Raw genomic sequence first — 27536 nt, 5'->3', positions numbered from 1 at the left:
TCTCTTCCTTCCTTCCTTCCTCCCCACTGCCTGTCTCCCTCCCTCCCTTCATTTCTTCCTTCTAGTCTTCTTTTTTTCTAATATGGTCTCAGTAGGCAATTCTTGCAAGACTAAAACTCCCTGTACTTCAGGCTTTCCCCAAGCTCACAGATACATCCACCTGCCTCTACCTCCAAGAACTGGGATCTAAGGCATGCACCACCATGTCTAGCCCCTGGTATGGCGTTTCTTAATTTTCACTCTATAACCTCACTTGCCTTTTTCCATCTTAATATCATGGTGTGATGGTCATAGAGCACGTTAAAACTACCAAGGTCATAGCTCTCATCTAGATCATCTGTTTGTAGCTTGTGAACTTCTTTGTACATAGATTTCCCCATAGTTTTAGATGCTTCATCTACAAAAGGTCGAAGCCTAAATCTAAATGGTTAGAATTATTTCACATTTCAAGGAAGAAATATAGAAATTTTTTCGAGCATATAACACAGTAAGATGTTGATAACATGTTGGACATGTTTAAGGACCAGCATAGACATTCAGCTATTAAAAGAACACCACTAAATGGTTCAATGACATCATGAATGCACAACTGTCTCTGAGGGGCCCAGAAGCTCAAGAGTATCTGTGGTGTTGAGAACCCAACTGAGCCTCAAAGAAGAGAGGCGTGAAAATCCTGGCCCAGACTTTCTGCGGCAGTCTATTTATAGACAGGCTGGTGCTGCTTCTCCCTCTTCTCAGCTTGAACGCATAAATTAGCAAGTAATGGGTGTTACGCCATACTTCACGTTTAAAATAAACTTTTCATGCATTTCAGAATTTAGTAAAGCTCTCAACAGGAATCATATTAATATCGTAAATTTTTATTAAAAATTTCAACATATTGCCTGTATTTTTACAATGATCAAGTTGGTTTTATCTTACAAATTCGCCGAAAGTTCAATATGCATAAATCATCAAGCGTTATAAATTACATAAATAGACTCAAGGATAGATGAGTCACACGGCCATCTCACTGAGCACAGAAGAGACTTTTTGTTTATTTACTTAATTTTTAAATTAAGGATTTTCAAATACAATCTTTTTTCATTTTACATAGCTATCCTGTTCCCACTCCCTCCCCTCCTCCCACTCCACGTTTCCCTCCACCCCACCCAACCCATTCCCTCCTCAGAGAGGGTAAGGTTTCCCATGGGGAATCAACAAATTCTGACGCTTCACTTCTAGGCAAGACCAAGGCCCTCCCCCTATATCTAGGCTGGGCAAGCTATCCCTGCAAAGAGAATGAGCATCAAGATGCCAGTTCAAACACCGGGGATAAATCCTGATCCCACTGCCAGTGACCCCACAGACTGCCCAAGTCTCACAACCGTCCCCTACATTCACGAAATGGATGGAACTAGAAAGAAACTATCTTGAGTGAGGTAACCCAGACCCAGACAGACAAACATGGTATGTACTCACTCCTAAGTGGATATTAGACATAAAGGGAAGGATAATCAGCCTATAGTCCAGGATCCCCGAGAAGCTGGGTAGCAAGGAGAACCCTAAGAGAGATATACATGGAACCCACTGGGAAGGGGAAACAGATATGATCTCTTGAGAAAACTGGGAGTGTGTGTGTGGGGGGCAGAGGGTGGAAGGGGAGGGAGAGGGAAGAAGGGGAAGGAGGAGGAGAACATGAGGGAACAGGATGCTCTAGAAGGGGGAAGGACGGCAAGGGAGAGAAAGTCAAGAGATGCCTTGATTGAGGGAGCAATTAAGGAACACTAGGAAAATTCCCAGGAATCCACAAGGATGACCTCAGCTAAGAGTATGTTAACTATTTTTTAAAAAGTCCTACAGGCAATACTATGTTTGATGCTTCCTTTATCCTTTAGTTAAACTTGCAGCAGCTGGGACATTATCTGCCTTTCAACCTTTGCTTCTTATTCTCCACCGTGTAGAAAACATCAAAATTCAGTTTCTTTCCTTTTCATTGCTCATATTTTTAATGGATTTTTATGGGAGGAAATAGTTGGTTGAACCTTGATCCTTGCTGCTGTCAAACTGTTGAAGAATGGTCCTCGCAGAACAAATCACTGATTTTCCTATTAATTACTGGAAAATGCCTATAACCACCGATAGTTTTCAGAATAGGCATCACTCGCTTCTAGGATCCAGTTTCCCAGAGAACCTCAGAAAGGCAAGTTCATTTGAGTGTTTCACAAGTCTTGGCTTGATAACTTAGAATTTTGTCTACAAACCTCATTTTTACTTAAAGAAAAAAGATTTTAACTATAAAGGGGGTAGTATCACTATACTTTATTACAAGGTTCTTCAACACTAAGAAATAGAATTTATTTTTATTCTGATTTAAGTTTAATTCTGGCACACACACACACATGCCAAAAATGTCGAAAACCTTGAACAATATCAATTACCCTTTACATCCTTAAGTTATTTCTCAACCAAATACCTCTCTATTATATTTCCCATTCAGTTTTATAGCACCTCTATTTTTTGTAAATATGAACTCTGAAATACATCATATCCATAAAATAGTGTAGAAACGCTGGCCTTTGCTTTCAGCTGTGGGCATGTTATAGACTATGCACTTTGCTGTTGGGATGCAAAGCATGCGTTTCTTGCTCTGCAGTTTCTAGTAGGCATTATCTATTGCTTTGCTCACACGGTCAAACCAAGGCATACATCTGACTCCAAGAAGGGTTTCTTATATAAAGAAGAAAACCTTTTGAAGACATCTACTTCTGATCTGCAGTTTATGGAGAGCACATTGGGCTGTGAGCCTTCAAGTCAGACTGCTTCTCTGAATGTCATTCTGGACTCTACGTCAGACACAAAATCGTGAACAGACACAGAGAGCCAGCCTCCTCTTCGGAGAAAATGGAGAAGCTGTGCTCAGTGAAAACTCCAGGGAAGTAGCTGATCCGTCCAGAATGAGCAGCAAACTGTGCAGGAAAATATCATCCTTTCCTGACAGGGACACAGCGAGGTCATCTGAGGAATGAGGCAACATGGGAGCATCATTGCCTCTACATGGGAACAGCCCTCTGCTGTGCTGTGTAGCCAACATGTTACACATCTAGTGTTTTGTCTTTAAAGAATAATCTCCCCAGCTATTATATATGGAGAATAGAAATGCTTTTAAAGGTGTTTAAAAATATCGACTAGTGATTCTGGCCACCAACCCCAGTATTAGAACAAGGCAGAGGTTGCAATTCCTAGTGTATCTCTCCGAAAGGCAACTGTGTTCTAGGTTTATTTTCTGGTCTTGCATTGATCTGATCTGAGAGTTCAGAGACTCCTAAGGACCTTGAAGGGCTCTTGTAGTCATTGAACATTTAGAATAATGATTGTTTACGTGACAGCCACTGAACATTCCAAGTAACTATTTTCTGTCTGGAATTTCTCATTGTTGTGTCTTTAAACTTTTTTTTGTTAAATATCTACATGTTTGCCTGTTTTATTTATTTATTTATCCATAGAAAGCAGGGTATCATGACATCATAGCTGAATGTGACCCACCTCTCCTTGCTCTTTGCCTCAGTTATAGCATCATCGGCGGAAACTCACAGTTCACCATCAATCCATCCACGGGACAGATCATCACCAGTGCACTGCTGGACAGAGAAACCAAAGATAATTACACTTTGGTCGTGGTTGCCAGTGATGCTGGGTCTCCAGAGTCTCTCTCCAGTTCTACTAGTGTGCTTGTGACAGTGACTGATGTCAATGACAACCCACCCCGGTTCCAACATCACCCGTATGTCACACACATCCCATCTCCTACTCTTCCAGGTAATTCAATAGTAAGGTCACCCAGGTGTGTGTAGCTTATCAGACACATTCTGTGAACAGCGCTAAGAGACATATGATACGGTCTAATTTGGAAAAATCTCTGAAATTTAGGGTGTGAATTTTAGGACCAATAAATCCGAAGAATTCTAATTCTTGCCTTGTAGATTATTTTCTTTTATCCAGATTAGCTGTGTATAGGACTTCACAATTCTCATGGCTCCCTGGTTTTAATTCTTATAATGTTTCTTCAACACTGTAAATGAGCAGAATAGATAGCCCTCCATCATCAATGATGGTGCTGTTCTGACATTTCATTTGTGTGTAAGTTCTTAAGAGAGGAGGCATTGTCTTTATTCTTCATACCAATTCCCTCATTGTTGAAGACAATAAATATTCAACTTCAATTCTTCATAGATATATTTTCAAAAAGTAGAATGAATTAGTAATTCTAAATATTGCATTTTTCCATTCCACTCCTCCTTCTACTGTCAATCTTATGAGCCCATTGTGAGTTGCCATCTTGGTAACAACAAGAATTTATCTTCCCACTTTCAAAAGAATTAGTTTATCATTTAGAAGGAAGTGGTGTATTCTTTCAGGAACTAAGTAGATATGCTGCCATTTGTAATTTTGATGAAATTATATGCAGTAAAATATACAAATAGAGGTAATACCATCTTCTTTTCTTGAAAATATTTTATTCAAAGAATAAATGAGTCGATTTAGAATTTCTCTTTATGTTCCTTGATCTCCTACTAACTCCAGAATGTCTGATACCAGTTGAATGAATAAAATCTATAAATGGATATGCCAGATTTCCATCAAAGAGAAATGCAAGTAGGAATTCATGAAATCCCTTTTGAGAAATCCAGCTGGCAGGATGCTGACTGCATGATTCTAGTCCATGCAGTGTTGGCATGATGCTGACTGAATGATTCTGGCCCACGCAGTGTGTGCTGTACAGGAGAGGACCCTCTGGGCAAGATGAGGTGTTGACCATGATCACCTTCATCTCACTGTATTCATATATTTAGCAAGACTCATTGCCTCTTGAAGAAATTCTGGCTTCTCCCTCCTGTCACAGATACTTCTGTGGTGGTATGGGGACAGGTTTCTGAATGAGACACTGATCCTCAGAAGCCGTTTCTCTGGATACTTCTCTGCATATTTCCACTCCAGTCTGTTTCAAGGGCATCTTGCCAGGGACTGGTTCTTAAAATACAAATTGACTCCATGGCTTCATCTCTTATTTTTATAACCTTAAACTTATTTAAATTCATTACACATAAGTGTGTACACACATACTTTATCTCTATTTGGTAGTAGCTCAGAGATAAAAGAATTTTGCTAGGAAATAAAGGGTGTAGTGATCCAAAATCAGTGTTTGAAGATAGAGTATGTTTGTTGACAGGCGTTTATGGCGAGCAACCCAGTGGTGTTTTCAGATGCTGGGAGTGGTGGGCACTTTTCACTGAGCAGGGGCTGGCTCCTGGCACAGTTCAGACTCCAGTGTCTGTAGGAGGACTCTGTGCAGAGAGGATCTGTGCCCGGGAGCTGTGATTCCAGACAATCAGTCAGTGCTTGCCAAGGTTCTCTCAAGGGAAAATAATAACTAAGCCTAGCACCTTGTGTGGGGCTCACTGGGAAAATTAAAGGCCCATTTCTGAAGTCATTAGTCAGGCTTGACCTCGAGACTTGAGAGACAATAAAATTGATGCTGCTCTTTCCAGAAGTGGTGGAAAGGTTGAACCCAGCGGCAGCACAGCCTCACATTGATCAAGGGACCACCCACAGGACCCACAGAATCCCCTGCAGTTTTAACTAAGAACCTCCTCTGTTGCAGGTTCCTTTGTCTTTGCCGTCACGGTCACCGACGAGGACATCGGATCCAATTCTGAACTTCATTACTCACTCTCAGGACGAAACTCTGAAAAATTCCACATCGACCCCCTGAGGGGAGCAATCATGGCAACGGGGCCGCTAGGTGGCGCTTCTGAGGTGACCTTCTCCGTCCACGTGAAAGATGGCGGCTCATTTCCAAAGACAGATTCTACTACAGTGACTGTCAGGTTTGCCAACAAGGCCGATTTCCCCAAAGTCAGAGCCAAAGAACAAACATTCATGTTCCCAGAAAACCAGCCAGTGGGCACGCTGGTCACCACCATCACAGGGTCCTCTTTAAGAGGAGAAACTTTGTCCTACTACATCGCAAGTGGGAACCTGGGCAATACTTTCCAAATCGATCCGTTATCAGGACAGGTATCCATCAATCAACCTTTGGACTTTGAGCAGATACAGAAATACGTTGTTTGGATTGAAGCGAGAGACGGGGGCTTCCCTCCTTTCTCCTCTTATGAGAAGCTTGACATCACAGTGTTAGACATCAACGACAATGCTCCAGTTTTTGAAGATGACCCATTCGTGTCTGAGATCCTGGAAAATCTATCTCCTCGCAAAATACTTACAGTCTCGGCAACAGACAAGGACAGCGGGCCCAATGGACAACTAGATTATGAGATTGTGGACGGCAACAAGGCGAACAGTTTCGTGATTAATCACGCTACGGGTGAAATCAGAAGCATTCGGCCACTAGACAGAGAAAAAACATCTCATTACGAGCTCACTGTGAAATCTTCAGACAAAGGGTCCCCTTCCCAGAGCACCTCAGTCAGGGTCATCATCAATATCTTAGATGAAAATGATAACGCACCCAGGTTTTCTCAAATATTCAGTGCCTATGTTTCTGAAAACTCCCCCTTGGGCTACACGGTTACCCGTGTCACGACTTCTGATGAAGACATTGGCATAAACGCAATCAGTAGATATTCCATAGTGGATACAAGTCTTCCATTTACGATCAACCCCAACACTGGTGACATCGTCATTAGCCGACCTTTAAACAGAGAAGATAGGGATAAATACAGGATCCGAGTATCTGCGCACGATTCTGGGTGGACTGTCAGTACTGACGTCACCATATTCGTGACGGACATCAATGACAACACGCCCAGGTTTAGCAGACCCTCTTATTATTTGGATTGCCCTGAACTTCCGGAGGTTGGCTCCAAAGTTACTCAAGTATCTGCCACAGATCCCGACGAGGGGTCAAATGGACAAGTGTTTTATTTCATAAAGTCTCAGTCAGAGTATTTCAGAATCAATGCCACCACTGGAGAGATTTTCAATAAGCAGGTGTTAAAATACCAAAACGTCAGCAGCTTCAGTAATGTGAACATCAATAGGCACAGTTTCATTGTGACAGCTTCCGACAGAGGCAACCCTTCCTTACTCAGCGAGACCACGGTTACCATCAACACCGTGGACAGCAATGATAACCCACCTCAGTTTCTCAAAAGTAAATACTTTACTCCAGTTACGAAAAATGTTAAAGTTGGCACTAAGCTAATCAAGGTGACTGCCACGGATGACAAAGACTTTGGAGTAAACTCTGAGGTGGAATACTTCATATCTAACGGGAACCACTTAGGGAAATTTAAATTGGACAATCATACTGGATGGGTTTCAATAGCCGCTCCCTTGGTCTCCGACCTCAATCAGAACTTCTTGGTCACAGTCACTGCAAAGGACAAAGGGAACCCTCCACTCTCCTCCCAAGCAATTGTTCACATCACGGTCACTGAAGAGAACTACCACACGCCCGAGTTCTCGCAAAGCCACATAAGCACCACCATCCCCGAGAGTCACAGTGTCGGGGCTGTGGTCAGGACAGTCTCCGCCAGAGACCGGGACACAGCCATGAATGGTTTGATCAGGTATGACATTTCTTCTGGGAATGAAGAGGGCATCTTTGCGATCAACTCTTCCACAGGTATGCTAACACTCGCCAAAGCCCTGGACTACGAGCTGAGTTCAAAGCATGAGATGACCATTAGTGCCACGGATGGAGGATGGGTAGCGAGGACTGGCTACTGCAGCCTGACCGTGAATGTGGCCGATGTGAACGACAATTCCCCCGTGTTTGTGCCGGACGCATTTTTCCCAACTGTCATGGAAAACGCCCCGAGTGGAACTACAGTCATTCACCTAAACGCAACGGATGCGGACTCAGGGGTCAATGCTGTGATTGCGTACACGGTGCAATCATCAGACAGTGACCTGTTTGTCATTGACCCCAACACAGGCGTCATCACCACTCAAGGCTTCTTGGATTTTGAAACCAAGCAGAGCTACCACCTCACTGTGAAAGCCTTCAACGTCCCCGATGAGGAAAAGTGCAGCTTTGCCACTGTTGACATCCAGTTGCAGGGCACCAACGAGTACGTGCCCCGCTTTGTTTCCAAGCTCTATTACTTTGAGGTCTCGGAGGCGGCTCCTAGGGGCACGGCGGTGGGGGAAGTGTTCGCCAGCGACAGGGACATGGGTGCTGATGGAGAGGTCCACTATTTGATCTTTGGAAATAGCCGCAAGAAAGGCTTCCAGATCCACAAGACCACAGGGCAGATCTATGTGTCTGGGCTTCTTGATAGGGAAAGAGAAGAAAGGGTTTCTTTGAAGGTGTTGGCCAAGAACTTCGGCAGCATTCGGGGTGCGGACATCGATGAGGTCACTGTGAATATCACTGTGCTCGATGCCAACGACCCACCAGTGTTTAGTCTAAACACATACAGCGTCCAGATCAGTGAAGGCGTCCCTATTGGGACCCACGTGACTTTCGTGAGTGCCTTCGACTCAGACTCCATCCCTAGCTGGAGCAGGTTCTCATACTTCATTGGATCAGGGAATGAAAACGGTGCCTTTTCTATTAACCCACAGACAGGGCAGATCACAGTCACCTCAGGGCTGGACCGGGAAAGCCTGCCTGTTTACAATCTCACGGTCTTGGCTGTGGACTCAGGGACCCCGTCTGCCACGGGAAGCGCGTCCTTGTTAGTTACCCTGGAAGACATTAACGATAACGGACCTGTGTTGTCTGTCAGCGAAGGGGAGGTTCTCGAAAACAAGCGCCCAGGAACCCTAGTGATGACCCTGCAGTCCACAGATCCCGACCTCCCTCCAAACCAAGGCCCCTTCAACTATTACCTGCTGAGCACAGGCCCGGCCACTAATTACTTCAGTCTCAACACCGCCGGAGTTCTGAGCACAACCCGGGAGATCGACAGGGAGCAGATTGCAGACTTCTATCTGTCTGTGGTCACCAGGGATTCTGGGGCACCTCAGATGTCGTCCACGGGAACCGTACACATCACCGTTCTAGATCAAAATGACAACCCCTCACAGTCCCGCACCGTGGAGGTATTTGTTAATTATTACGGGAACTTATTTCCTGGCGGGACCCTGGGCTCTGTGAAGCCTCAGGATCCGGATGTGTTAGACAGTTTCCGCTGCTCCCTCACGTCGGGAGTCACCAGCCTCTTCAGTATCCCAGCAGGCAGCTGTGACCTGACTTCCCAGCCCAGGTCCACAGATGGCACCTTCGATCTGACGGTCGTCAGCAGCGATGGAGTCCACAGTGCAGTCTCCAACAATATCCGAGTTTTCTTTGTAGGGTTCTCCAATGCTACTATAGATAACAGCATCTTGCTCCGTGTTGGCGTTCCCACCGTGAAGGACTTCCTGACTAACCACTACCTTCATTTTCAGCGCATCGCTAGTTCCCAGCTGACAGGCTTGGGCACGGCCGTGCAGCTCTACGCTGCCTACGAGGAGAACAATAGGACGTTCCTTTTAGCCGCTGTGAAGCGAAATCATAACCAGTATGTGAACCCCAGTGGTGTAGCCACCTTCTTCGAAAGCATCAAAGAGATCCTGTTCCGTCAGAGTGGAGTAAGGGTGGAGTCTGTGGATCATGACCCCTGCGTTCATGGCCCCTGTCAGAACGGAGGCAGCTGCCTGCGGAGGTTTGCCGTGGGCTCCGCACTGAAGATCCAGGAGAGCCTGCCGGTCATCATTGTGGCCAATGAGCCTCTGCAGCCCTTCCACTGCAAGTGTGTGCCAGGCTACACAGGAAGCTGGTGTGAAGTGGATATTGACGAATGCCTGCCGGCCCCGTGCCACAATGGGGGAACCTGCCACAACTTAGTGGGAGGGTTTTCATGCAGCTGCCCAGATGGCTTCACTGGGAGAGCCTGTGAGAGAGACATCAACGAATGCCTGCCCAGCCCCTGCAAGCATGGGGCTGTCTGTCAGAATTTCCCTGGGGGATTCAACTGCGTGTGCAAAACTGGATACACAGGTATGATGGCGCGTTGCTTGCTGTGCTTGCCACTGTTTTTTTTTTCCCAAAGACTTTAGTCTTAGTATGAGCGTTGTCTTTTAAAAATACATATTTTTAATTTTTGAAGTTTTTGAGAATTTAATACATGAATACTATATTAATACCATTCCCACCATTATTTCTTACACCTCTGACTCTTTCTGTGTTCCTCCCCATTTCCTCTCAAGTTCATTATCTCTTCTATAGTTCCTATTGTTACATATCTGCACATATACAAATATAGCCCATCAAGTCCACTTCGTATTGCTTATATGTATATGTATATGTATATGTATAGAGATGGGGCCCTGTGGAATTCCCAGCATCCATATTGGCATAGCAGCTGGCATGGTCATTATACAGGTCTCATTTAGACAACCATGCTGTTGAGATTTCATGGGTCTAGCATCCTTGCCGTGTTTAGAAGACAGTATCTCACGCCAGGCATCCTGGTCCCCTGGCTCTTATGGTCTTCTCACCTCCTCTTCCATTATGTTCCCTGAGCCTTATATGGAAGGGTTAACAATCATTTCTATTTTTTTATTTTTGGATTTATTTTGTTTTATTTATATGAATGTTTTACCTGCATGTATGCATGTGTACCATGGGTGTGTCTATGATGGTGCCCATAGAAATCAGAGGAGGGTGTCAGGTCCCCTGGAACTAGAATTATAGATGGTGGTTGCCACCATGTGGGTAGTGGAAACAGAATTAGGATTCTTTCCTAAAGCCACAATTACTCTTAAGCGCTGAGCTGTCTCTCTCACCTTCATGTCTAGTTTGAAAGGGTTGCGTCAAACCTAATGGGCCACACCACAAACCCCGGGCATATGTATGTACACATGTACCTCTACGGCAGAATTTACAATAATGCCTTCACTAGCTACATATGATTGCTTTTTATTTATTTAATTCTATTCTTTTATATTCTTTATTTTTATGTAGCTTATATATCACTGGATAAGCAACACCTAATCATTGTGTGTATTTATGGAGTACCAGAAGGAATCATGTTACTTGATGTTACCTGAGAAAGCTAGGCACAGAAGAACATACAGAACTAAATCCAAACAGACATTGAACCTTTTATTTTCTTCACATGTGAATTGATCATACACATCTTAAAACCTTTTTTACTTTCTAAGTGTTCACAAATTCCTTTAGATTCCATGGTTTCCTTTTCCTTTTTATTAGCTATACTCATTGCACAGTGATGGCCCCTAAACACATTTTTACACATATGTTGTGTATTGATTGTTCATTATCCTCCTCTCTGCATTCTTTTCTCCTGTTGTTACTATCTCATTCATTCACAGGACAGTTGCATGTCTCCTTTTCTGTCACATATACATATATGTGGTTATATGTATACATATGGTTTTCATATATATTTATTATTTTATATATCTATATAAAATCTAGGATCCTGGGACTGGGGAGATGGCTCAGTAGGTAGGAGGACAGTCTGCTCTTGCAGAGGATCCAGGTTCAGTTCTCAGCACCCACACAGCGGCTCACATCCACCTGTCACTCCTGTTTTCTTTGTCCACTCATCCAGCGATGCACACCCAGGTTGCTTCCATTTCCTGGCTTTTGACAAGTGCAGCATGAGTGGACATTCATCTCCGTGGGTGGATAGGAAGCATTTTGGACATATGTCTGGCTGTGATAGAACTGGGTCATTTGTTCGTGAGCTGGATGGGTTCTCATTCCTCCAGTGTTCAGGACTTGCCCTTCTCTTAATCCTCACAGCATTTTGGATTGTCTGTTTGCTTAACAGTGACCATTATGGTTGGGATGGGAAGAAATGCTGGTTTAGTTTACATTTTCCTGGTAGCTCAGGATGTCAAAAAATTCTTCCATGTTTACTGACAATTTGTAGCTCCTTCTTTGAGAACTTAAGTTGTCTCATTGGAGTCTTCATTGGTGGGGTCACTTAGTCTCTTAGTATTTAGTGTTTCAAATTCTTTATGTGGTTCATATATTTAGTTCTTCATCAGACGAATCGTCAGCAAAGATTTTCTCCCATTCTGTCTTTTTCCCCTACTCAACTCTTTCCTTTACTGTGCACAAGCTTTCTAATATTATACAACTTAATTTGTGGATTCTTAGTTTTGTTGCTTAGGCTACTGGAGTCATTTTTAACAGGTCCCTACCTTAGCTATTTCTTGACATGTTTTTCTATTGCCTGTGGTTTACTTGTCTCAAGTCTGTCAAGAATATTAACACAGGACTATATTGATTTCTAAATGAGTTTTCAGTTTGTGTTACCATTTTATGGAAATAAATGGTTTCCAAGGTTCTTAAGAAAATTATGGCAGTCAATATCAGAGGCTAAGGAGGTAGGGGAGAGGAGGGAAAGAGTGGGGTTGGACCACAGGTGCAAACTTCTTTGATAGATGTCAACTTATGGCACTGCCCTGTCATACCCATGCTTGGGGAACCACAAAAACTCATATTCATATGATTCTGACAGAATTGTTTCACCTCCTATATTTTTCTCAGATTCCATTTAATGTTGTAGATCTTCTCTTGTGTTTTATCTACATTTTAAAGCCTACAAAATTACAATCTATTACTGTTCAGTGATCCTCATGAATCCATAAATCCTCAGTGGTCCATCCATCATATACATGCAGGATAGACAGATCAGAGTGGAAGAGAGGCAGAGACAGAGACAGAAAGACAGACATGCAGAGAGACACACACACAGAGGGAGAGGGAGCAGGGGAGACATCGCTGTATTTCTTTTCAGCATGGGAAGCTCTGCTAACATTTAGAAGAGGTAAGAAGAGTGAGAGGCAGTGATTGACGTGCTCCTAGCAGCTTTATGTGGGGAGTGTCTGGGTGTCTGAAAACTCCCAATAAAGCTGTAAGCATAAAAATGATAATCATGTCATGGAGGCAGGAAGAGGGCATACAATTATTGCAACATTATAATTGTTTTGTTGCCCAGTTTTATATTTATTGAATTTTATTTTCCAGAGTAAGCATAGAATTCTACACATAATAAACATGTGCCAATGTTATATGAATGTATGATTTAAAGAGATTGATCATTGCTTTTTGTATAACTTAGGTTCCAAATTCTTAGTTACCAGAAATAAAACAAAAGAAAATACAGTGAGTCTGTGACATCCACCCACTTTCTTTATGTTTCTGTATTTGTTCTTCTCTCACTGCTATTATGAAATGTCCAATGGACTCACCTTAGGGGATGAGGGTTCACTTTGGTTCAGTTTGAAGGTACAGGATATAGAAAGCATGGGGGAAGAAATGGAAGGTGGGTGGGAACATTACTGCTCCAATCAGGAAGCAGAGGGAAATGAACACTGTTGCCTCCAGCACTTTCACCATTTTATTCAGCTCAAGACTCCAGGTCAAGGGTTGAGCCATCTATATTCATGAACCTCAGTTAAACTTTGCTTGAAACATGCTCACGGACACACCCAGAGCTGTGTCTCCTAGGTGACTCTAAATCCCACCATGTTGACATTCAAAATTAAAGTGAATAGTCTTATGGCTTAACTACACTTCCCTACAATTTAAATTTCTTATTACAGAGAAGATTTCTGAGTAGAGTAGAAGAGAGCAATGAGTTTATTTCACTATGGAACACCTGAACATATTCTCTAGGTTTTGCCACACATATGGGTGCAAGTCAGTGTGGCTTTAGGAAGTATGCCTTGGGCTTCTTACTATGTGACATTTCCCTGTGCTTCGAGGCATGTCTTGTTATTTTAGGGGGAGTTAAAATTTGTCCATTCATCACTTTTGTGTCAATTTATAGGATACATTTTTTCCAGAGAGAGAAAAGTTATATACAGGCTGTACATGGTAATTTTTCCTAAGGAGCTTGCCAAACATATGCTTTCACAGAATGGACAGAGGACGAGATATTGAAAAGAGAATCCCAAGTTATATGTGAGTGCTGTGACAGCTTGTGGTGACAGAGATGTGTGGTACAAAGGAAAAGAACTCTGTGAGTAGTCACGGCGCACCTTTCTAAAGAAAAAATACTTTGAGGAAAACACTTCGATGAACTAAATTCCTTGGGGGTACCTTTCCCTGGAAAAAGGGATGGAAACAGCTTACATGGTGTGCAGAAATAACTACTTGGTACGAAATTAACTTTAAACATTTCTGAGGGGTTGGAGAGCTGACAGCAGCTAAGAGCATTTTCTGCTCTTACAGAGGGCGGGGGCTTGGTTCCCGGCATTCACATGGCAGATCATAACCTTTGTAACTCTGGTTCCAGAGGGTCTGACACCCTTTTCTGGCCTCCACAGGAACTGCATGCACTTAGTGGACAGATGTAACAATCAGGAAAATACCCCCCCCAAAACATAATAAATATTTTAAAAATTATTCCAAGCATGCATCCGCAGACTGAATAACACATACCTAAATATTAGCAATAAAATATTTTAATAGAGTTATTAGCATACAAAATGGATTGCAATAGTTCCTATGTTCCATTTCTCCTCTGTGTATTAAAAAAAATCAAGAGATGTAACAGTGTTTGTGGTGGCAGAGCATAGTTGTGTTCGGGAAAGCAGAAAGTCCCAGCAACTATAGGATTTCAAAAAAAAAAAAGAAATCCTTATCAACACAGCATGGTTCTCTTTAACAACTAATAGGTAGCTTAGCTCCTCTCTAATTATCAAAAACTTTATGGTGTAGAACAAATAAGCCTTGAATATTGTTCCTTAATAAATGCATTGCAGGTACTCCCAACAGGGATAGTCTACATTCACCAAACACTTCCATCTTCAGCCTGTGTTCAGCAGAGCCTCGGTATTCAGCCTCTGTTGAACAGGTTCTTCTGTCTTCAGTCTGAGTTCAGCTTTCCTCCCATCTTCTGCTGTGGACCATGCATCTTTGACTGAGCCCTTCACATAAACTTAAACTGTACTCTCGAGAGTGGTGTGGACACCCCACGTAAAGATTACATATGCATTTTCACACTCGCTAGTTCCCATTTTCCATGTGATCAGGATCTTCACAACCGGAGCGATTCTCCATTTGTCTAGGATATGTAGTGATTATCAGCACAGTTAATGGCCTGATGTCAAAGCAGCAAAAACAAGTCATTCTTTAAAACACTCATGAGGGTAGTAAATGCATGTGTACAGCAGTCCCCTGTGCAGACGCGTTTACTACCTGTGGCATTTTGCATGATGGCTACGCAGTGAAACATTAATATAATTAAAAATTAATATAATAAAAAATTGGGAGTCAAATATCATGGTGAGAATCCGAAAGATCAGAGAAGCAGGGAGCAGCCACCAGTCACCTCCTACCTCTTCTGTTCCTCCCTTCAAAAAGGCTGAGCTCCTCTCTGAGTCCCGCTTACTACTTTCTGTCTCCTCTCTGTCTACAGTCCTCCAAACCTCTATGGTTAATTTTGGTCGACTAGTGGCTGCCTCCGCCCCCTGACTCCAAGCGAGCATTATTTGTCAGAACACAATCAAAATATCACAAAGGAGCACTGATCTGCTCTGTGGCTCTTCCAGAGAGGTTGCAAGGGTCAAGGCTCTGGTAGGGACTGCTGACCGACTCGGAACATTAATTAAGTTAATGAGCCAAAAATGGGTTCCACACTGCTGCAGCACAAGGAGTATCATACCAGGAGGTGTTGTAGGGACTGGAATCTGCCATCTCTGCCTGACCTTACACCCTTAACAGAAGCGCTTTGCAAGGACACCCATCCACACAGAACAATTCAGGATTGACTGTTGGCTCCCATCTGGGACTTAGAGTCTGAACTTTAAACACCTGAGAAGGCATTTGGTGGCTCTTTTAGATTCTGAAATTTAAATCAAATCCTTACTTTTTCAAGGTGTGTCTTTGAATATAAATCTCTAGCTCCACCAACTCGTTCCATACAATGAATTTCAAATAATTTTTATGCATTAAAGGGGAACTGAGAAATATGCCTTTAAATGATGAATAACTCATATATTCTGACAAAACTAACCCCCTCATGAAGTTATTTATATATTCTTGATTATTATGTTCTAAAACATTCTGAGAGTAAAACTTCTTTAAATTGAAATAATTAACAATAAGATAGTTTGCTTTTTTACCCCCCTGAAAATACCCGTTGGCTGTGAAGACATCATTCTCAGACTATTTCGTATTCTCTAGAAGCCATGACTTTTCTTGCTGTATATTTTGAAATGCGTTATTAAAGCTCATATTTATTCTAGGGTGTTTTTACACTCCTCTTTGAGCTATCCGAAATGACCTTTAGTGAATATTTAAATTAAACTTAGATGTGTACATGAAAGTTATCATTTGTGAATGACAAGCAATCCATATTAAAAGTACACAAAAAGGACAGCTGAATTTATTTTATTATTAAATGGAAAAAATAAAAGATGATATTTACAAAAGGATTAAACTCAAGTTAGAATTAGTTTCTTAACAATTTATTTTCTTTTTAATTCAGTGTATGTGTGTTTGTCTGTGTATGTGTATCTGAGTGCAATGCCTGTAGAGGTCAGAAGAGGGCGATAAGTCCCTTGGAACTGAAGTTACAAATACTTATGAGCCGTCTGAGGTGGGTGCCAGGAACCCAACACCAGTCCTTTGGAAAAGTAGGATTTTTCCTTGACTACTGAGCCATCTCTCCAGTTGCCAGAGTAGAAATTTAAAAGATTGGCCACCTGGGTTTAAAACTCCTGTTGTTTCTTACAAAGCTTGGGAGACCACGTTCCTGATGATCCAGCTTAGGTTTCTCTGTCCTTGCCTCCTCTTATCTTTAGGAAATGAGGCTTTCATTTTATAACCCACTAATATGTCTCCATGATCTATGTCTTACATTCACTGCCTGTAAGATATACAGGCCCACATATATAATATATATCACTTTTAGTGTGACTCTAAAAGAAAAAAATCAGATAAGAAAGGGGGTAGAGAAATCCAACAGTATTTACACTGTTAGTCTATGTGAAAATCACATATTCTTTTGCAGTAAAAGAAGGATGTGGCGTATGACTTTCTTATAGGAAAATAATTAAGAGGTCAGTTAGTAGGACTTATTTAAATCTGTAAAGGATAATGATGACATTTTAATAAGGAAAAAAGCATACTTCTAAAAAGCTGTATGCCTTATCCAGGAGGAAAATGCGTTGCCAGTTGGAGAGGGATGTGTTTCTAGCCATCATCAACTGTGTGAAGTTCAGCACAAACTTACAATAACACAGTTTAGCCCATGTCTCACTCCTACCACACTACAAACTTATTTTTGGTGCCTCTAAATGTGTCACTTGTTTATTCTCTTGTCCTCCTCTTAGAGTTCAGGAGTGTTCTGAAAATGTGCTCTGTGTTCTGCCGTGTCAGGGGGCGGCTGATGCAGTTTATAAAGGAAAATACTGTATGTGTGATGCTCAGAAATGGCTCAGCAGTGCCACGAGGCCTGCCTGACTCAGATTTATAATGTCAGATTCAAACCACTGTGGCTTCAGAATCAAGCCACGAAAACAAAAATGAGTTAAACAAAAGCTTGAGATGTGTTTTGGGCAAAGTTGCTGTGATGTAAGGCATTGTCTGTGGTCAGCCTTCTCTAATTATGGGGACAAAACATATGCATTGCAAGACACACAAAGGAACCACCAGTTCAGGAGAAACAGCTCTGCAGAGTGCATACATAACACCGGCCTCTTAAGTCCAGGCCCTAGTACTGAAAAAGCAATTGAGGGCTGGGGAATTGGCTCAGATGGAAAACTGCTGACTGCCACTTCTGAGAGGGCCCATGTTCAAATCAATAAGACATGCGTTAAAAGCTTAGTGTAATGATGTGCCTGTAGTTCCAGAGTTGGAGAAGGTGAGACAGGGGGATTCCTGGAGTTGACTAGCCAGCCAACTTCACTAAGCCAATGAACTCTGGGTTCAATGAAACAGCAGGTCAAAAACTGAAGTAGAAAGCAACTGAGGAAGACTCCTGGCATAGACACATGGCCTCCATGCGTGCGCGCGCACACACACACACACACACACACACACACACTCACACACCAATATATTGTGGGCCTGCACACAAATACACATGTATACACACACATGGAAACAGACTTGTTGAAGATGACTGTAACAATAAGAGTCTAATCTCAATAGTTGGAAATTAAGTAGAAAACTCACTCTCTCACTATTTGTTAGAATCGGGAAACTAGCAATTCTCAAATAGATCTATTGAAATAGCACTTTAACTTTATAGAACAGTTATAGATGTTTACATAGAAGGAAACAACAAAAGAAGACAGTGCACTTTGGCTGCCAAGAGAGCAAATGCTCTCCCGGCCCAGTACGAGCTGAGCACAGAAACAGGGAACTTGCTCGGTCAGCGCCATTGTCTGTCACTTCTCTTTCAGGAAACGGGCTTCCATATTAGTCACTTTTCTTGTGTCTGTGTCAAAAATGCCAAAAATAGCAGCTTCGCGAGGGAAGGGTTTACTTTGGCTCATAGTTCGGGACATCATGTCAGCAGGAGCAGGCGCTGCTGGTCATATGGCATCCACAGCAAGGCGGAGAAATGGGCTCTGCCACTCGGTTACCCTTCTGCCTTAGCCCTGGGCTCCAGTCCACTGGAGGGTACCACACTTCAGCTGGATGACATTCCCATCCCAGCGACAGGATCCGGAAACCCCCTCACTGACAAGCCCAAGGGCTTGTCTCTTCAGTGACTCAGTGCTGCCAGATCGACAGTGCTAACCTCCAACTTCTAAGGACTCCTCTGTGGCATGAGTAGCTTTCTTTCCAGTGAGAAAGAAGATGCCATCTTCAGGCAGTTCTCTGCTTTTTCAGTTGGTATTTCTCCATCTACTCTCTGCCCAGCCCAGTATTAATGCATCGGATTTAGCAAGAGCCACAAGAACAGCATTTATATGCTGAACATGTACAGCAGATTATTGTCTAAGACAAAGTGTGTGACCTGTGGTAGAGAATGAATGAAAGAATTTGAAAATGTGATTGGATGGGTTTTCTTGTTTCCTATTCTTCTTTACACAAGGCATGGAATAAGTTCAGGGACACTTCTTTTTTTTCTTTTACATATTTCTTTCTTTCTTTATTTGAGTGGTAAAGATGTAGTTTTGCAAGCTCAGCCACACTAGTTCTTCCTTTCAGAAGCCTCAGTCAATGAAATTCCTATAATGGAATTGTAAAACTTTGAACTCCATTCCCAGTGTTGAATGTGAAGGTGCAGCCTCAACAGGAGGAACAAAGTCAGGGGAATAATTCGAATGCTTTTAACCATGAAATTCCCTTGGAAAATAGGCCTCTCTCCAAAACAACTACACAAAATATACAAATTGTGTAGATCTTTGTGTATCTGGATAGGATACGAAGCTCTGAGAGATGATCCCAGTGTCCTGTTGGGGGGTAAAGGGGCTTCTGCGTCTCTATGGAATTTGTTCCTGAAGGATGTAGTTTTTCATATAGTTATAGCTGTTGTGGTTAGTATATTTATTTTTAAGTCTTCTTAACAAGTTTGATGTATTTTAGGGAAAATGTGTGAATCTTCTGTCAATTACTGTGAATGCAATCCCTGCTTCAATGGTGGCTCCTGTCAGAGCGGTGTGGAATCATATTACTGCCATTGTCCATTCGGTGAGTAGAATGTATCCATTGTTAAATTGATCTAGAGACTGGCTCTAGGGATGTGGCTCAGTTGGTAGATGGCTTGCCTGCATTTAGCCTTGGGTTTAATTGTCACCACCTTGTGGTGGCGCACTCTTATAATTCCATTGTTCAGGAGAGGAGGCAGAAGGACCAGATGTTCAAAGTCATACTTAGAAACTTAGAGAGTTCAAGAGTAGCATGTACTACAAGAGACCCTGTTCCTATCAATTATATATATATATATATATATATATTTGTGAATAGGTGAGCAGTCTACTATGGCAATGTATGATTAAGAGACTATTAATCGTTTTGCAAAAGGCACTCAAGTAAAATGAAATATTTAATGCTAACTATTTTAAAATTAATTATGGAAATGTTACCAAGTACATCATTTTAATTATTGTTAGATAAAATCCTCAAGATAATAATAGCCTTATGAATGCCTTCTTGCAAGGTTTACCTTAATACTTAAAATATCTTCCAAACACTTTCAACTCCATATCAAATCTCTAAGAAGAGTCAAAGGATTCTTATTTGTTTCCTTTTTACATGAATTCAACCATTTCTACTAGATGAGTTTGGGAGCTAAATGTACATCCGGGCTGTTGCAGATAATTCTCAGTAGCTAATAAAACTCTACCACTGTGTTCTCTTGATGGACATTATCAGACCTTCTTGTGGCATCTACTGATTTCTTCAAGGCACCTTCAAATATTACCCAGAAATAGGTCAGCAAGCAACTGTGACTAATCCGTCTATTTAAGATTTCCTTACCTCTCATCAGAAGCAGATTACATCTTTGGGATGTGTCTGTCTCTAGGGAGGATAAAACTAGTTCTCTTGCCTTTCCTCCTGTGTTTCCACTGCTAGATGGGCCTGGGATCTGCAGTATTAGTGACTGTAGAGCAAGATTGAGTTTCTAGTGACCAGAGACATGTCTGTAAGCCTTCCCTCTGATCTCCACATGCGTGCTATGACTCAGATGTCCTCACATCACATAAATGAAGCACTAATAATTATTATAACAATGATAATAATAAAATACAGTTAGGTAAAATCAATTTTACCAATGTTTCTGAGGTTCAGAAATTAAGCGATTTATTCAGTCAGGAAAACTGGCAAAGAATTTCACCATGAGGATGTGATTGGAGAACAGGTGCACATTGCTGGTTTCATGCCAATATTACACTTTTTTTAAGGGTCTTATCAGAATGCTCACAAAGCAGTGAGAGTCTGTCCATATGAAAAACAACCATTTCCTCGGATCTCCTACAAGGCCAGTTCTTTGAGCTTCCACCGTCAGGCTTCATGATTTAACTTGTGTTTTGGAAAGAAAAAAAAATAAATTGGAGTGGAAAGTGGAAAATAATTTTCAAGTGACTGACAGAGTGTTTATAGTGTTAGCATTCCTTGCCATTTCACTAGCAAGTGTGCGCATTTAGAGCAACCAATGCCAAACACTAAGATCGTTTTCCATATGGTGCTGATATAAAACCCACTGGATGAGGGGGATGGTCGGGGGTCATACCTTGGGACCCAAATGTACCTTCCCTCACCCTGCAGACATCCCTGGGGGAAGAGGAATCATACTATAAATTACAGTAGACGTGAGGCTGGCAGTCCAGGTCCCAGCTAATTCCTTCCAAAGGCAAAACCCCAAAGCACTATTGAAATGTAGACCTTGTCAGATGACCAGAGAAGCATTTAGAAAGAAAAACAAAATAAAAAGCCTTGGAATTCGTCATCCATCCAATCCATCGTTCCAAGCTGCACAGCCTGAATGAGAAGGAAAAGTAATTTGCCTTCTCAAATTGAATGTGGGTGACACACACACAAGAAGCAGCAGATGGAAAGGCCTCAAAGACTCGGGGTGGTGACACACAGGGTGGTGACACATAGACCCCAAACACTACCTTCCTTGGGGTTTTGAGGTTAGAAAAAATTGTTTCCTTTATAGTCACATCAGCCAAAGGGTTGTTCTTTAGATTTTGATTCATTTATATACTCATAGATGTATAGGGACGTAGGTTTAGACAGTTAAGTAGATGATAGGCATGTGTCGGGGTCCGGTGCCATCCCAGAACATAAATTATTTCTCCAGACCAGAGGGGAGGCGTGGGACTAAAGACACAACTCACATGGCTTTATCAGGATGGAGATTCTCAGCCATCCCTCATGAAATCCTGAGCTCACATCCTGAAAATTCTACCAGCGTTTATTCTCCAAACAGCTTTTATACCAAAACATAAACTGAGGGGGAAATTCATTAGCATTCCATTTCCTAGGTAACCAGGTGAATGGCTTTAGTCATGTCCACACCATTGTCCACACCTTTCTATGCCCATTTTGTCACATCTTCCTATCTTCCTATTCTGTGTGCCAGCTCTGTCACATAGGCCGAATTAACATCTCTATCTCAGGAGTCCCCCAAATTACAAAGAAGGAGCAGAACTATGTTAGCATATCCCGATTCTTTGTCTGTAAAGGCTAGGTGACCCTCTTCTGTGAGGCCAGGTGCAAACACTGGCCTGGAAGTCTGGCCGCCATTCAGTGTAGAGATATGAGCCTGTATGATATATGCCCCTACAGGCATCATGTAGGTAGATAGATAGACAATAGATAGATAGATAGATAGATAGATAGATAGATAGATAGATAGATAGATGGATAGATAGATGATAGATAGATGATGATAGATAGATAGATAAATGATAGATAGATAGATGATAAGTAGGTAAATGATAGATGATAAATGCATAATATTTAAATAATGTATGTAGATGTAAAGCAATGACATGTGAAGCCTAGCTTCGCATTATATTACATACGTATCATTCTTATAATTTTTTACTTTTTAACTTTGATTTAAGATCTAAAGTAATAAACTGTACATATTTCCTAGTCAGTTTATTGACTTTTATCTCTGCCTGGACAGAAAATGACAAGTTAATCTATGTATACTTTGCAAAAGCTTCCCGGCTATTTTATCTCAAAGACTGGATATAAATTGTGATGCAGTCAAAATAGTTAAGTAAAGTCAGAGTATATGTCTTTGATGTTTTCCTCTATTTTCCATGATTCTATGACTGAGGTTCAGTTATAAGTTCTCTGAAATTGTGGCATTCATTCCTTTGAGCTCAGCTATTCCCAGACTCTTAACTCAATGCATTTACTATAGACATAAAATCCAAACTAAAGAATGAAACCTTTTCAAAGCTGGATATAAACCCTGTCTACCATTGTGGGTTACTTTCCAATCGTCAGCCACATCTACCAGTGTGTGGGGAGAAGGACTTGGCTTAGTGCAGCAGCAGCAGCAGCAGCAGCAGCAGCAGCAGCAGCAGCAGCAGCAGCAGCAGCAGCAGCAGCAGCAAAACTCACTGTCAAGTTGGAAACAGGCTGTGCAAACAAATGGAAACGCTAAGCAAAATTACTCCAAAGGAGCCCCCTGTGACTCATCCCAAGGAGGGAGGGCTCAGTGGTTAAGGGCACTGACAGCTCTTCCAGAGGATCCAGGTTCCATTCCTAGCACCCACACGGTGGCTCCCAGCCATCTGCAATTCCAGCTCCAGGGCACCCCGTGCTCTCTTCTGGCCTTGGTGGGTACCAGGCATAAAAGTAGTGCACAGACAAAAGGCAGGCAAAGATCCATTTGCATAAAATTAAAGAACATGACTAATAAGCAGATATTAAAATGCTGACTTTTGTGCTGGGGGCAGCATACCTTTCCCTCATTCTGTGGCCTTGGAAAATGCCACCGCTGAGTTGGGGACTGGATGGTTTTTTTTTTTAAGTCAAAACAAATGAATCTACTGTCCTTAATTGAATTAATATGGTTTTTAAGAATTATAATTATGTATCGTGGCCTTGGTAGTGGTGCATGCTTTCAATCCCAGCTCTTAGGATGCAAAGTCAGGAAGATCTCTGGGAGATTCAGGCCAGCCTGAGCTACACTGAAACCATGTATCCATAGAATAAAGTAAAATAGAATGCAATTATATATTATGGTTGATTATTATAGCATAGTACATTTTATTAACATCACCAAACTAATTTTCAAAGTATTTGGGGAGAGAACTCTTCTCAAACATACTCCTTCCTATTACCTTTAATTTTTGAAATTGTGGAATGCACAGGTAAATTCCTAACTCAGAAAACAACATTGGAATCTCATTTCTCTCATAAGTCATATAGTTTTCTGTGTCTTCTTTTTGCAATTCTGTGAACATGGCCTGCTTCATGTCAAGCATGATCTCTGGTTACAAGGTAGCAACTTGGGTAACACTTGAGGAAGGGGTGATGATAATGTAATTTTTACCTGTATGATTCATTATTATAACTGAAAATATTTTGTTAAGAATAACTGAAGGAAACATAGCTAGACTTCAGAGTCCATCTCTCTCTCCCCTGCAGGTGTCTTTGGGAAGCACTGTGAACTGAACAGTTATGGATTTGAGGAGCTGTCATATATGGAGTTTCCCAGCCTGGACCCCAACAACAACTATATTTATGTCAAGTTTGCAACTATCAAAAGTCATGCTTTATTGCTTTATAACTATGACAACCAGACAGGAGAACGGGCAGAGTTCTTGGCGCTGGAAATAGCTGAAGAAAGACTCCGGTTCTCCTATAATCTGGGCAGTGGGACATACAAACTGACCACTATGAAGAAAGTGTCGGACGGACAGTTTCACACAGTGATTGCACGGCGGGCAGGAATGGTGAGGCCCCCTCTTCCCTCAGCCTGGTGTCGCTGCTCTGCAGCGGTTAGTCATTCCTCCTGGGAAGCCGTAGAGGTTACCATTAAAGGGCAGGGTGTGCGTTTATTGGGTGAAACTGTGCTGTTGTCTCAAGAAAAGGAAGGATAAGAAGCTAACAGACGTAAGCATTAGCAGCCCACACTTCTCCAAGGTTTTCAAGGCAATCTAGAGTTTTGTTTAAAATTACTGCTCTACTACCTAGAGTTTTGTTACCCTAACTGAAGAACCCAGTGTAAACTAATTCCTTCTTGGTCTTCTACCTCATTATAAGACATAGACACAGTTACCAGGTGAGATCATCTACCTATGGCTGCAACGAGAGCTGAACCATGGTCAGCAAGTTGTGAATAATACTAAATGTGAAAAGAATATTTCTGTGATTATTAATTTGGTCACAGGGGGAAAATATATCCTTACTTCAGTGTGTGTGTGTGTGTGTGTGTGTGTGTGTGTGTGTGTGTGTGTGTTTGAGACAGGGCTTTTCTGTAGCTTTGGAGCCTGTCCGGGAACTAGCTCTTGTAGACCAGGCTGGCCTCAAATTCACCTGTCTCTGCCTCCTGAGTGCTGGGATTAAAGGCATGTGAGACCAGTGTCTAGGCAAGAATATATGTATTTTTAAAACCCCTATTTGATTTTAAATCTGCTACATTCTATTTTCCAAAGCAAAATTGTTGGAAATTGGCAAAATCATTAGCTCTAGGCTTTAATCATTATACAGTCAGATCAGAGATGTCTCAATTTGCAGTCTTACTGACAGGAAAAGGAGGAGTATGTTTCTTAGGAAATGTAGTATGTGAGGTTGTGTGTAGGATAATTCTTTAAAGAATTCCAAAGGTAACATCACAAGAGTGCCTAAAGTCTTCAGGTCTTCTTTGATTTTTTTTTTAAATCACCAAGGTTTTACAAAAAAAAAAAAAAAGGAAAATACATTATAGCATGACAATGGCCAATCCATGTGCCAGCCAGAACTGACCAGGCATTCTCTGGCCGCTGCATAAACACTGTATGTTTTGTAAAAGGGTTTGGGATCTCTAAAGTCAATATTTTGCATAGTGGCTGTGTAGGTGAGTGTTCACAGAAGTCCATGAAGTGAGTCTCTGAAATGCAATGTTGCCTTTGAGATCAGTGTCCCTTCATTTTTAAGATAACAGACCAAGGAGGAAACAACATGGGGCACAGATAGCTTCACATGTGTAATTGGAGAGTGCTAGTTGGTTCCCGGCTGCTCAGACCCGGAATAATCACACAGAAACAATATTATTTGCAATACTGTTTGGCCAATAGCTTAAGTGTATATCTAGCAAGCTTTTATATCTTAGACTAACCCATCTCCATTAATTTGTGCATCACCACAAGGCACCTACATGACTTCTCTCTGACTCTGCCTACTCGCTCTCTACATCTGTTTGGATTTCCCACCTGACTTTACTCTATTAAGCCATTGGCCCAAAGCCGTTTTATTCATTAACCAATAAAAGCAACACATATTCAGAAAGATTCCCCACACCAGACATGTGATCAGAAGAGTAGATTTCCCCCTAAATGATAACATTTATTATAGTTTACTTGAGAGGACAGTGAGAAAAATATTTATGTCTCTCACAAGAGTTTGTGGAGATTCCAGTAGCTGCTAGGTAGACTAAAAGCAAATAAACCGTGTGTTTTAAAATTAGTATTTTATTATTCAGTGGAGAATAGCGATAAATGGACTCTATTAATAGTTTCTGAGATGTGAGAAGTCTTTGATAACTTTTTCTAAATCTTACCTTTAAATAGCTGTGTTTATGGACAGCCCCTTAAATTCATGAGCAATGTTCACAAAATGAAGTCATTTGTGTCCGAGATGCATTGCTGAGCTTGATTCTGCCCTTGTGTTGTTCCCACTGTTTCTTAAAATCTCACCCATGACCCACAGTCATGTGTGGGAAACACAAAGCAGTGTCATGTTTGTACTGCCCCCAGATGCATGTGTCATGGCATTAGAACACGCTTAGGAAGACTCTTTTCATTGTCCCAGGAGAGAAACAAAGCCCCTCCTTCCCCTAATGGGGCTATCTGGTCAGTGCTACACCACCACATTCTGAACCTCATACTCACAATGCTGTTGGATAAAATAGGAAAGGCTTTGGCTTCTGGTGACTCTTACTGACAATCAGGGGCCATCCAGCTTCACTGTGAAAAAGAGAATAATGTGAAATTCAGTGTTGTCTCTGCCAACAGCGGTCTCCCTGGCCATTGCCCATAGGGAAGACCTGGGCTTCCACCCCTTCATGGGTCTTGTGAACACAGAGGTGGCTTTTTTATTGATGAAGAGGTATATTCATACACACAAGTACACAGAAAATTCTAGAGGGCTGTGATCCCTCAACTTGTCTGACAATGGCTGTCAGTTGTGACTAAAATCCTTGAGAAGTTTTGACCATGCAGCAATGCATTCTGTTAATACAGGTGTGTGCTCCTGTTATTTGAAATAATAGTTCTTACCATTGATGAGGGCACTTACCTGATGTTTGTACGTTTCTACAAACCATGATCAGAATACATTATATGATAATAAGTTTTTTCTTTATTTTATTTTAGTTTTTAAAAAGAAAACAAGCTCTCCTTTTTCATTTTACATAGCAATCCCAGTTTCTACTTCCTCCCCTCCTCCCATACTCTCCACCTTCCTCCCACCTCACTCCCCATCCACTCCTCAGAGAGGGTGAGTCATTGCTTTGAGGAAGGTGCAAGGCCTTCCCTACTATATCAAGGCTGAGCAAGGCATCCATCCAAAGAGAATGGGTTCCAAAAAGCCAGTACAAGCAGTAGGGATAAATTCTGGTCCCAGTGCCAGTGGCTCCACAGTCTGCTCCAGCCTTATAACGGTCACCCACATTCAAAGGGTCTAGATTGGTTCCTTCCCTGTCCACCAGGAGTTGGTGAGCTCCCATTCGCTCAGGGAAACTGTTTTCGTGGATGTACACACAAAGAAGCCTTGACCTCTTTGCTCATATTCTCACTCTTCCCACTCTTCCACTGGAAGTTTGTTCAATTAAAAAGAAAAATGTTTAAAGCATAAATTGTCATGTATTATATATGACATACTTTCATAATTATATTGTAAATATGGCAGATCAAATAAGTTTTTTGAAAAA

General features: G+C 41.8%; 1 protein-coding gene across 1 annotated transcript in view; it reads left to right on the top strand.

Annotated features, from left to right (window-relative positions):
* Fat4 (FAT atypical cadherin 4) overlaps positions 1 to 27536 on the top strand; it is a 136411-nt gene that overhangs the window by 94711 nt on the left and 14164 nt on the right. The window contains exons 8-11 of the mRNA XM_087899519.1: positions 3548 to 3798; positions 5642 to 9991; positions 19520 to 19624; positions 24053 to 24360. Of these exons, the coding sequence (XP_087755645.1) occupies positions 3548 to 3798; positions 5642 to 9991; positions 19520 to 19624; positions 24053 to 24360 (5014 nt within the window). The remainder of the gene's footprint in view (positions 1 to 3547; positions 3799 to 5641; positions 9992 to 19519; positions 19625 to 24052; positions 24361 to 27536) is intronic.

This window comes from Myodes glareolus, chromosome 20 (assembly GCF_982192425.1).
Source record: "Myodes glareolus chromosome 20, mMyoGla1.1, whole genome shotgun sequence".
Taxonomy (NCBI): domain Eukaryota; kingdom Metazoa; phylum Chordata; class Mammalia; order Rodentia; family Cricetidae; genus Myodes; species Myodes glareolus.
Note: the sequence above shows the minus strand (reverse complement) of the source record. Positions and strands in the feature narration are given on the sequence as shown.